At 52.4% G+C, this 12,666-nt stretch overlaps 1 protein-coding gene across 6 annotated transcripts in view; it reads right to left on the minus strand.

Annotated features, from left to right (window-relative positions):
* Positions 1-12,466, minus strand: part of DOCK6 (dedicator of cytokinesis 6) — a 41,728-nt gene extending 29,262 nt beyond the window's left edge. For all 6 annotated transcript variants that reach the window (XM_081135912.1, XM_081135913.1, XM_081135911.1 and 3 more), the window contains exons 1-9: positions 12,351-12,466; positions 6,209-6,296; positions 5,313-5,488; positions 4,974-5,042; positions 4,587-4,716; positions 3,524-3,736; positions 2,146-2,231; positions 321-387; positions 71-220 (exon numbers count right to left, since the gene is read on the minus strand). In XM_081135912.1, coding sequence (XP_080992038.1) covers positions 71-220; positions 321-387; positions 2,146-2,231; positions 3,524-3,736; positions 4,587-4,716; positions 4,974-5,042; positions 5,313-5,488; positions 6,209-6,296; positions 12,351-12,394 — 1,023 coding nt within the window. In that variant the 5' untranslated portion in view covers positions 12,395-12,466. The remainder of the gene's footprint in view (positions 1-70; positions 221-320; positions 388-2,145; positions 2,232-3,523; positions 3,737-4,586; positions 4,717-4,973; positions 5,043-5,312; positions 5,489-6,208; positions 6,297-12,350) is intronic.
* Between the last annotated feature and the right edge of the window lie 200 nt (positions 12,467-12,666).

Consider the following 12,666-nt stretch of genomic DNA (forward strand, 5'->3'; position numbering starts at 1 on the left):
CTTCCATGAGAGCAGGGACTACGCTTATGACATTCACCATTACCCCCCCTTGCCCAGTCCCAGTGGGCACCTTGATGACCAGGAAGATGTCAGGCGAGGGATAGGTCACGGAGAAGATGGCAGAGCGGGCTAGGGTGGAGATTGCCGGGTGAGTGCCATGGGCCCGCAGCAATCCCTTCATGGAGTCTGAATTCAGGTCAAAGTAGAAGTTTTCCGAGATCTGGGAGCACAAAAGGAAGCTGAGCCACCACCTCCAGGAAGTCCACAGCCTTGCAACAAGGAGGGGAATGAAGGAGGAAGGGGAAGAAAGGGGCTCCTACCTTCTTTTTCTCCCGCACATCATACAGGGCCAAGATGCCAAAGATGGGCTCAATCTCGATTTCGAACCTGTGGGTGAATGGGACGATCTGGCAGAGGCTGTCCCTGATACTCCCACCATCCACACCCTCTACTCCCTCTTGAGGCCCAACTCAACCTTGGCACAGCATGAGGGCATCTAATTCCCACTGAGCTACACAGAACTACCATTTACAGGTTTGCAGAAAAGGCCTGTCCCATTTGGCAAAAGAGGAAGCTGAGGCACTGAGTTTTCCCCCTCCTCTGTCAGTAACACACAGAGCCCCTCGCACCAAAATCAAGGCCCTTGTTCAACTGGCACAGAAGCCGCTTTTGGCACAATACCCCTCCCCCCAGCTTAAAATTCTCCACTCTTGGGTCTTCCTGTGTCCCCTCTCCGCGGTGTCCTCTGTCACCTGTGCCACCCTGGGCCGAGTCTCATATTCGCTTGCCTGAATGGCCACTGTAACCACCTGCATGTCTTACTCTGCCTTGCTGGCTCCCACTCACCACCTGCCTTCTTTTTTAAAAAAAATATATCTTTATTGATTTCAGAGAGAGGAAAGGAGAGGAAGAGAGAGAGAGAGAAACATCAGTGATGAGTCATTGATTGGCTGCCTCCTGCATGACCCCGACTAGGGATCGAGCCTGCAACCCAGGCATGTGCCCTGACCGGGAATCGAACCCAGATCCCCTGGATCCTAGGTCGACACTCAACCACTGAGCCACACCCCACCTGCCTTCTAAGGAAGCATCTTAAAACTTAAATTTTATTTTATTTTTTATTTTTTTAAATATATCTTTATTGATTTCAGAGAGAGGAAAGGAGAGGGAGAGAGAGAGAGATAGAAACATCAATGATGAGAGAGTCATTGATCGAGCCCACAACCTGGGCATGTGCCCTGACTGGGAATCGAACCCGGATCGCCTGGATCCCAGGTCGACGCTCAACTGCTGAGCCACACCCGGCCAGGCTTAAAACTTAAATTTTAAAGCTTCCCACTGCACTGAACACAAATTCCTGCATGGCTCGGCCCCACCCCACCTCTTGGTCTCATTTTTCCCTTTTCAGATGTCTCCCTGCCTTTGTGTGTACTGTGTCCCAGTGTGGTCATCCTACTATTAAACACCCTGCACACAGTAGGCACTCAATGAGTGTTGAATGACTGGATGAGCCCACAGAGCCAGTTCCCACCCCTTGTGCTTGGGGCAGGCCGCCCACTCGGGCCTCAAGCCAGACCAGGCCTCCCTTTCCTGCCCCTGTCCAAGCAGGAACTCAGGGTGGGAAGGGGCAGGGCCAGGCTCAGGTCCAAGGCCACATCCTGTTCAGCTCAGTTCCCAAGCATTTTTGGCTGCTCCCTAGGGGGCTGATGTGGAGGGGGCCTCAAATCCCAGAGTCACCAGTACCCCCTCCACCTGGGTCCCAGCAACAGAGTGGGAGCATGGGGAATCTGGCCTCACAAGTTGTGTGATTTTAGGCAAAGTGATTTTGTCACTCTGTGCCTCAGTTTCCCAGCTTGTGCCCACTTCCCAAGGTTGTAGTGAAGATTAGAATTAATATATGTGAAGCGAAGAGAACAGAGCCTGGCACACAGCACTTAAGGATTGGTGGCTTTGAATAACAAAAAAGGAAGTCTTATTTCCCGCCTAAAAACCCAAGGCCTCATGAGTCTTATAGCTGCACATTAATGGTCCTGCTCTTGCAGTGAGCACCAAGTCCCATTTTGCAAAATAGATAGATTATAGTATGACACTATAATCTATCTGGTCCCCTTGCATGTCTGAAGGGGGGTAGGTAAGCACACTCACTTAAGTGACAGACACTTGACCAGGATTCTCTGTCCAAAGTGTTCGCAGGGCGGCTCCGGGTGGCTGCAGCGTTCCACGGCCTCGTCCTGCCAAGAACCGGGGGGCAGCTGGGACATCCTCCAAGAAGAGCTTGGAATGTACAGCCTGAGACCAGCTCTACCCCCAGCTTGACTAAACCTAAAGTCCACTGCCTCTGAACCTTTGCACATGCTGTTCCCCTTCCTATAATGCCTTTCTTCTCCCCTTCTCCTTACTGGCCAACACCTGCTCATGGTTTAAGTTGCAGCTTACCTGGCACTTCCTCCAGGAAGCCTTTCCTGACTACAGAAGCCTGGGCAGGCACCTCCTCCAAGTGCTCACAATGCTCTGTTGCAATGGGCCATGTGGCTGGGACATTGAGGGCCACATGAAGGACAATTATCAGCACATCATTATGGTATTACTCTGTTTGGGTTGTAATTTCCTGGTAGTAGGGTCTCTCTTCCACTAGACTGCGAACTTGGGGGCAGGGACTGGGTCTGTCTTGTTCATGGCTTTATTCCCAGTGCCTGTCATATAACAGTCACCCAAACATGTCAGCTGAATAGAGGTATAGAGTAGGTACCTACTAAAAGTTGGATAAACAGATATATACAGAAAGCATTCGATTAATGCTGACTGGACATATATAGATATATATACCAGATACCCAATAAGCACTGATTCAATAAATATAGGTAGATACAGTAAGGACCCAATAAATGGTTGAATGAAAATACTAGGTACCCAATAAAAGTGGACTGGATAAATATAAGGGTATATAGTAGATGTCTAATAAAAGCCATTGAATGAAAATAAAGTATGTAGCCTGGCCGGGCGTGGCTCAGCAGCTGAGCATTGACCTAGGATCCAGGAGATCGGGGTTCAATTCCCTGTCGGGGCACATGCCCAGGTTGTAGGCTCGATCCCCAGTCAGGGCATGCAGGAGGTAGCCAATCAATGACAACTCTCTTATCATTGATGTTTCTATCTCTCTCTCCCCCTCTCCCTTCCTCTCTCTGAAATCAATAAAGATATATTTAAAAAAATTTTTTTAAATGAAAAAATAAATAAAAATACACATTGAGTGTCCAATAAGCATTGGTTAGATAAATACAGGCATATACTAGACACTAAATAAATCCTGTTTGATTAAAGAGAGGTCTATAGAGAAGGTATACAATAAGTATTGGTTGAATAAATATGGGGGGTACATATTAGGCATCCAATATAAGCCACTAAATAAAAATAAAGGGTATACAGTAAGCACCCAGTACATGTGGGTGGGATAAGATATAGAGATACATGTCAGTTGGACGGGTATTGGCCTCGGGGCCTATGTGGGCCTGCAGGCTCCCACCTCATCAGGTGCTGGGTAGAGGGTGAGCAGGGTGCGGGGCCGGTGCTGCCTCCGCAGGGCCTCATTGCGTCGGTCCACGTCCTCGGGGGCCACCCGCTCTAGCAGCGAGGGCAGCAGTGAGTCAGCTGCCAAGTTCCTTAGGTCAAAGATGCCAGAGGCACCACTGCTTCGAGGCGTGTCCTCTGGGGAGCCTGAGGAGTGCCGGAGGTCATCCTGCCAGTAGAGAATGGACAAGCACTTAGTCATCACTACAAGGGTGACCTAGGGGCTTTGCTGACCCTCTTTCTAGAAACTTATTTGGCGAGCCTCCCTCCTTTACCATTGTTGGGAAGACTACTCCTATCCCCATGTTCTGAGCTTCACAGGACCCTCATCTGGCCAATCAGAACACGACATCTACCAGTCCCAGAGATGGGCTCCAAGGTAAGGACATACCTGGGCTGGGCCAATGAAAGCCTTCTCTGGGACTTTGCTCCCTGTTGCCAAGGGAGGGAGAGTTCCTTTAGGGGACTGTCACTGGCCCAGGATCCTGCGTGACCTCCCAGACAGAACTATGGTCAGAGCCAGACTGCCCTGGTTCAAATCCCAGCTCAGCTCTGTGACCCCAGGTCTGGACCATAACTGTAAGGGCCTCAGTTTCCCCAGCTACATCTATAAGTAGTAACAATGAAAACAATAACAATAATTCTTGGTATAATTATTATTTGGTATAAAATAGCTGTTCAATAAATGTCGGTCGACAAAATATAGGCTAGAGATGCTGTGGGACAGTAAAGGCCCTCTAATCATCTTGCTGTGCCTCAATTTTTTAATCTGTAAAATGGGTGTAATGGTTGCCCTGCCTCACAGGATGCAAAACAAAGACAAGTATTAAATATTTACTATACACTAAGCGCTTAATAAATGTTTATAATTATTACCCTTCACTTTCCGCTCATGGGGTCAATATATTTCCTTTTAAATTCAAGGTTATTTGGGTCATTTGCCATCACATGTGACTGAGAGCTGGGGCTGGAGCTCACATATACACCCCTTCAGTGACCCCCACCCGGGGCTCCCTCACCAAGTCTTCTGGTCCAGATTTCTCATCTCCAGAAGCATCCTGCTCAAAAATCTGGCGTGTGAGCCCCTTCTGCCTCTCTCGCTGGGTCTCTGTGGTGATAGGGCTGTATGCTGCACTCAGATGCTGGTACCTAGGAGGAGGCAGGGCTGGTTAGGTAGCAGGGATCAGGGATCCCCAGGGCTCCTCGATGTACTCCAACACATCTGCAAGGCCCAGATGATACCTGCAAGGCCATCCACCTCGCCCGTACACCATCATTGAAGCCCAGCTGCCCTTGCAGGGACAATGGGCAGATAAGCAGGAGGACCGGCTGCAGACAATGGGCTCTTCTGGGCTCAGACCTGGCCTCTTGACCCTCCACCCTGAGCTGCCCCCAGCCAGACCCACCTTCTGTGGGCGATGATCCAGTCTTCTGTGTACATCTCCACTGCGGCCCTCACCTGGGCATCTAGCTTTCTGCACAAAATAAAATCAGGGTAAACAGAGGCAGGGCCTAGTGTTAGTCCTTCCAGTGACTAGTGAGGTGGGGCATGCCCTTCTGCCTGCTTCAGAGATAGGGAAATAGAGGCTTAGAGAGGGAGGGTGACTTGTCCAAAGTCACACAGAGGAGGCAGGATTTGAATTCAGGGCTGTTGAGAGTTTGATGGGAAAGGAAGTATTGATGAGAAGGGGGTGCATGGAGGCAGAGTGAAGTTATGAACAGGGAGGGAGTGGAGTTGAACCCACCCATCCTTGGGGATCCCGAGCTCTGTGGTCCGGCATTCTCGGGGCTGCAGCAGCAGCTCCAGGTCATCAGCTGGAAACTCAACTAGGTCTCGGAGGGGTCCAGGCTCAGCATCTGGTGGCCGACTTAGTAGCACATCCTCAAAGTCCAGGGGCTCAATGACTTCAGTCAGTGGGACCTGGGTCAGAGCAAAGTGGCTGTCACCCCTGTCCTGGATACTAGGAGTGGGGGTGGAGGGTGAGTGTGGGTATGGGCTGGCCTCAGACTCAAATAAGAGGGCAGTGGGAGCCATGGAGGGTGCTGGAGCTGTAGAGATTCTATGAAGGGCAGTGACCTCAGACTCTCCTCTCTCATTCCAGCTTGGACGGCCCCACCCCTCTTTCCAGGCAGGAAATCACACCCTGTGCCTGGAAGGGCAGGGAACTAATGGTGGAAGGAAAGGCCTATTGACTGCAGCAAAGAAACAGACAATTCCTAAGGCCCAGTGACAAGATGGCCCCACCCCCTTCCCTTTGCAGCTGGATGTACCTCCCAACCCCCAGGTTGCCCTCCCCCATCTTCGTCTGGGTGGTCCTGGCAGCAGGAAGTGGAGCTACATCAGGCTGGAGCCTCTCCCCCACCCACCCTGACCACCCACTGGGATCCCCCCACCCTGGCCCCCAGGAAGCAGCTGCAGAGAGGGGAATCACCCTCCAGACTCACAGGGAAGCAGGAATGGGGACAGCACTGGGGCCAGACCAGGAACCCCTCCCCTGCCACAGCTGGACTGAAGTCATCTCAGCTTCCCCAGAGGACAGGGCAGTAGCGAGTGGAGTGGGTGAGACAGAGGCCAGGCCCAGGGGAACCCCACCTCTGCCAGAAGGCAGGGTCTGGGTAGGGGGACCTCCCAAGTACTTACCCCCAGGGAACTGCTGCACCGTCTGCTGGAGTGGGGAGAGCCACTGCGTTCCCGGGACACCTGCTTCCGCACCTCGGCTGCCACTGTCCTGTGGGGACAGGAAGGGGGCCACTGGGGGTAGGAAAACTTGGGCAGCGGAGCCCTGAGAACCTGGGCTTTGGGGCCAACAAATTCATTCTACAAGAGAAAAATCCAGGCTGTGGCAAGAAAAAAACAGACCACTTGGCCAAGAGAACTTAGGCTTCCAGACCCACAGATCTCATACTCTGGGCCCTTCTTAGCCACCTCTCCAAGCACACACAGGGACAACTGTCACTGGGAAGGGCCACGAGGGGTCATAGATCCCTCTTTGTCCAACCAGCCAGCCCTCTGGTCTCTGCTTTCTCATCTGGGGGACCTCTGTCCACCCTGGGGTCCCTCAAACAACTCATTTAGTATGTGTGCCCCATCCCATGCTTTCTGGGGGGCCTTGGACAGATCACTCCTGCCTCTGAGCCTCAGTTTACCCATTTGTGGCTGCCCTGACTTCACAGGGCTGCTGTGGGAAGCTGAGCAGGGGCCTGGCAATCAGAGGGCACTCCACACATTCACGTTCCCAGGGAGTCTGAGGTGAGGCTGCTGATGTATGAGGCCAGGATAACTCTCAGAGCACACCCCACAACCAAGGCTAGGGCTGTGGCCTGCCTCAGTAATCTAAACCTGCACTGCCTTTCAAAGTCAGGGAGGGAGAAGACCCACAGGGGAGGGAGCCAGCAGGAAAATGTGGGACAGACCCAGTGGGGGCAGGGATCCTCCAGGCCCTCAACCCTTCCGCAGAGCTTGGAAGGAAGGGAAGGACAGAGGGTCATGCAGTTGTCTGGGGGAACAGTGTACCAGGCAGTGGGAACAGCAAGTGCAAAGGCCCTGAGGCTGGGCTCTCTGCTCTGAGCATGGACTCCTGCTCCCTGAGATCTCTGTGAAGCAGGAGCCAGGACTGTGTGGTCCCCATGGAAACCCTAACTCTGGACCCTACCTATAACAGGTGCTCAATAAATGTGTTTTTTTGATGGAATGAGTGAATCCCTCCCAAACTCCCACCAGTTCCAACTTTCTTAAATCCACTTAAAGTTGGGGAAAGCCCCAGACCTTTTAGCGGTATGGTTTTGGGCAGTTGAAACACATTTTCTGGGCCTCAATTCCTCTTAAAATTGAGAAGGCAGTTGCCCGAGTGTTCAGACCTCCTTTCTGCTTCCCACTTTTCTATGTGCTTGGAAATTTTCAAAATAAAAAGTTGTACCTCAAAAAGTACTATGCTGAGGATTGCAAACTTGATGGCCCACAGGCCACCAATGAGATGGATGTTTGCAGTAGGCCCAGGTAAGACAGGATGGGGGTGGGGGAGACTGAGGCCAATTGAGAACCTTAGCCCCCTCCAGAAGCCTCTGAATTCAAATTCGTGTGGGTGCAACAAAATTTCACCATGACCCTGATCCAACATGGGGCCTACAGTTTGAGACCCCAGCCTTTGCCTGTATTCTATTGCTTTGCCTGTATTCTATTTATTTTCTGTCAACTGTCCCTGAGTCTTGCTTCTATTGAGTGGGGGAGGGGGAACTTCTAGAAAATTCAAAGGGTATTCAAAATTAGGGATTTGTCCTGAAATTCCCAAAATTGGGCTGCCTCCTCTGGAAGCCTGGGCACACAGGACTTTGGGGGTAATTTACAAAAGATGCCGGGATAGGGGACCCGTCTGTGTCCTGGTCCCAGCTGTTCTGCAGCTGCTGCCCCAGAGCAGGGAGAGGGGCGGGGGGAGGGCTGGAGCTCCAGCTTCATTTTGTCATTAGGCTTGGAGAGGCCCCTGAAGTGTGAAAAGGATAGGACCACAACGCCATGGCCACTGGAGCCAGTTGCTGAGTCACAGGGCTCTGCACTTGGAGCTGGGCGAGCATGAGTGGCTGACCTCCCCCCTGTGGGCCTCAAGATCGGGGGGACAGTATCCATACTTTATGGAGCTGTTTTGAGTGTAGGGCCTGGCACACAGTAAGGAGTCAATTAAGGCTCGCTGTCACCATGTTGCCTCAAAGAGGACCTTGGGAAACTGGAATTCTGGCCCTGTTTTTGGAACCAAATGTGAGGGAGGCTCAGAGGAGTCCTAACCCACCCAGGGTCAGCAGCTGAATGCCACAGGGCCAGAACTGAACCCTGGGCGGCTGGAGGTCAAAGTCTGTGCCCCTCAGTGCTAGACACTCCATGTGGCCCATGACGAGGAAAAGGGCCCAGAACAGGGGGCTCCCGAACCTACCTCATCCCGGTCCACACGCACCCTACATACCAGTCCTACCCAGCCTTGGAGCTTCAACACCTTCTAAACACTAATGAATCCTCTGGCCCGCCCCATGTGACACCTGCCTCCTCCATGTGCCCATGTTGGGGGTCTTACAGGCATCCCACACATAGCATGACCATCACCTGTCCTCCCACTGTCTCCCTGTTTCACTAAGGGCAGCCCCACCCTCTCAAGTGTTTGGAACCCACCCCTGGGAGTCACCTCCAACTCCTGTCTTTCTACCTCCATATCAGATGCCCCCATGTACAGCAGGTTTCAAAAACGCAAGCAAACTGCTGAGCTGAGTGATTTTCCCAGGAAGTGATCTCACAATTGCAACGAGGGAAACTAAAGATCAGGTGGTGGGTTATTGCTATCAGTGAGATCAACCCTCTGAAGGTAAAAAGTTGACAACCCTATGTGACACTAAAGAGATGCTCAGAGGGGAAGATAGAGCATCATTGGGAATTCATGTGAGATTGTGGACCTTACCCCAGGGCTGGCCGGATTAACAGAGGTCTACCCTCACAGGAGAGGAGGACGATAAACCAGAACAAGAATAACAGAAGCCCCGAATGCTGTGTGTTCCCACTTGTGCAAAAAGTGAGGGAAGAAGTGAATCCAAATAAAACCACAAAGAGATTCCTCTTCACACCCCACCCTACGCCCCTGGGCTGGCAGAAAATTTTAAAAACAAATATTACGAGCGCCAGTGATGAAGTAGAACAGCAGTAACTCTCATGTGCTGGCGGTAAAACCCCCTTGTAAAACCACCTGTAATTTTCAAGGGAAACTAAAGATATGCCCATCCAGCAATTCCACTTGGAGACATGGATACTCAGCAGGAAACACATGGCCGAAAATGTTCTCAGCAGCCCTGATGGTGACAGCCCCAGCGTGAAACAACTGACATGTTCCTTGACCAAAGACAGAGAATTCACAGGCGGGGGAATACTATGCAGCAATGTAAAGGACGAACCTGACTACAGGCAAGGGGACAGATAAGCCCTCCTCCTGCCATTATGCTGGATGAAAGCTGTGCCCCAAACTAGACATCCCACATGATTCCATTTATAAGATGCTCTAAACAGGCAAAACTAAGCCCTGACCGGTAGCTCAGTTGTTTAGAGCATTGTCCTGATACACCAAGGTTGTGGGCTCAATCCCCAGTCAGGGCACATACAAGAATCAACCAATGAATGCATAAACACATGGAACAACAAATCAATGTTAAAAATTAAAATTTAAAATAAATAAATAAACAGGCAAAACTAACCCACAGTAGACAGGGAGCCACCTTGGATGAGAAACCATAACACAAGTGAGGAAGGGATGGCAGCCACCATTGGCAAGGTGGTCCCAAGTGGCAGAACCAGGTGCAGCTCAGGAGGGGCTGCTGGAGTGAGGAGGCCCAGGAAGCAGGAGATAGCCCGCATCTTCACCTAAGTGATTTTTCCTTGGCATTTGTTTTATAAGTGAACTTTGCACTTTCCTGCATGCATGTTTTACATAACAATTTTTAAAAAGGTAATGATATTTGCATGTGCTCATATTTGCAGATATATTTTGGGACAGAGCAGGAAGGAGCCATTTCCTTGAAATCCTAGAGGTACCTTTGGAATTTTGTCAATGTCTGTTTCATGGACCTCCACTAGTCCAACAAATCATTATGTCTTTAAATGAGACATGCAAGCTGCCCCATATCAAACCACTGAGGGGCAGAATGAAGATGCTGCTGTTAGATGCCCAGGAAGAATGAATAGACTCGCTTAGGGGGATGTGGTAGCAGGAAGAGGCAGTTTCCAAGATTGTTCTGTGGTCTGGGGCCACACACTCCTGGGTTCACTTCCCCACAAGAGACCTTCAACAATGACCTAACCACTTTGAGTCTCAGTTTCAGTAGTTATACCTATATCAAGAGACTCTGGTGACAAACAATTGACATCCCAGATGGAAATAAGCATGTGATAAGCATATTATAAGTGCTCGTCATTATCACCATTCTATATTGTATTTTATTTTAAATAGTACAAGTGAAAAAATGAACAAATTACATTATATACAATAACATTTATCTATATTATTTACATTCGTAGGAGTTTGTACTTTGAAGTTGTCCTCCAAAATCTTTTTTCTAGACTCTGTTCAATAGGAAACTGGGGGACTATCTTATGTTCAGGTTAATATGGTATTTGTGGAATGAATGAATGAATGAATGAATGAATGAATACAGGCCCAGATCTGAGTATGTAGACATCTGGGTGTCCACTGGACAGTTCTGGGGAACTCATCACAGAGTAACTAGAAGATTTCAGGCATTTGCTTATGGTTCACTGGGGTCCCAGGAACTTCTCTGTTTTTCTTACCCTGGGCTCGGTAGCATCTGTTCCCCAGAGTGGGACCCAGGACCCCTCTTACTCACAGAGTGGAAGCCAGCACCCAAGGACATAGGGACTGAAAGGCAAAGAAACAGGCTCAGAGACACCAAAGTTCCAAGACAGAGAGATAGTTCAGAGACATAGCGACGACAGACATAAAAACTGCCCCAGACACCAGGCCACATCTCTCACTCAGGATAAAATTAAAGTCCTTCTCACAACCCACAAGGCCCTAAACAATCTGTTACCACTGTCCCCTTCCTCATTCTCACCAGCCTGGCTAGTCTCAGATGATCTCTTCGCACACTATGCCTTTGTGAACACACAGGGCCTTTGCACTGGCCCTTCCCTGAGTTTGGACCCTCCTCCCACATATGGGAATGGACCCCTTCCTCACCTCCTTCAGATACTTGTTCAAACGTCAGCTTCTCACCCAGGCATTCCTGACCCACCTCCCATAACTAAAATAACTCCCACCCTCCCTGTCTCCCTTCTCGGCCTTGTGTATCCCCACAGAACTTGTCACTAACAAATAATCCACTTTATTGTGCTTCTCATCTGTCTCCCCCACTGCATCTGCCTCCAAGGGTGAGATTTTTTTCTTGTGTCTCCATCAGGTCAGGGGTGGACCCACAGGGTGGCTTTTTCACCTGGGGGTGGCCAGGTCAGGTCCCTGTGGAGAGGACCACTAAGCAGATTCTGATCCCTCTGTAGAGGCAAAAGCCCCAACAGGGAAGAGGTTGTCCATCCCCAGAGTCCGACATCCCTCTCATAATCTTCAGTCACGGAAATGGATCCCCCAGCGCCTGGTGCTGTCCCCTCCCCCGTCTGCCCACCAGCTGGTTCCGTCCCCAGCCCCCACTCTCTCCATTCAATCACCCATCCATCCCCAGCCAGTCCAGCCGGTGCTAGGAGAGCTTGAAGCAGGGCGGGGGGGGGGGCATCCACAGCTGTCCCCTGCCCCCCAGACAGCTGGACACGGGACCCTGGTGGGGGGAAGAGCACGGGAAACTTCTCCACGGGATTCAAAGGCTGCCAGGAGCACTATCCCAGTTCCGAAATCCCTGAGCCCCAAACCAGGCTCAGAGGATGGGACATAAAGGCCGCACCCCACTCCCATACCCTCGGACTCGGGGGCCGGAGAGGGGCCAGGAGGTTGGGAGCGGATGCAGAGGACGCCCGGCTTCAGTTATCCCCGCACCACCGCCTCCAGGAAGGCCCCCGGGCCACGCCCCCACGGTGCACGGCTGCGAGGGGGGACCTCGGCCGCCACCGCGCTCGGTGCCCACACGCGACGCCAGCCCGGCCCCGCCGCCCTCCCGCCTTCGCGGCCCCGGCGGACCTGCGGCCGGCGGAAGGGGCTCGAAAGGGGGGCGCACGGGCGGGGTGGGGCCGGGCCACCCTGGGGCGGGGCTCGGGCACGTGGGGCCGCCAGGAGGGAGCCCGGCGGCCGCGCTACCTGTTGATCTTGTGCGCGAAGGCGCGGCGCTCGGCGGCCGCCATGGCGCCCGCGTCCCGACACCGCCGCCGCGCCGTCCGGGTCCCGGCCACCGCCGCCGCGTCCTGGCTCCGGGCAGCCGGGCTGGGCGGGGCGCGGCGGGCGGAGGCGGGGCCCTTCCGGACGTCCCGGGCCGCTCCGTGCTGCCCCTGCCGGCCACAGAGGCGGGTGCCCCGCCGCCCCTGCGCCCCCGCCGCCCCCCTCGGAGCTGGGGTGGGGAAACTGAGGCTCCGAAGGGGGGGGGAGAGGCGCCAGGACTGAGGCCAGGGCATGGGGG

The sequence above is a fragment of the Miniopterus schreibersii genome, assembly GCF_964146895.1.
Source record: "Miniopterus schreibersii genome assembly, chromosome: 4".
In the NCBI taxonomy this organism is placed as follows: Eukaryota; Metazoa; Chordata; class Mammalia; order Chiroptera; family Miniopteridae; genus Miniopterus; species Miniopterus schreibersii.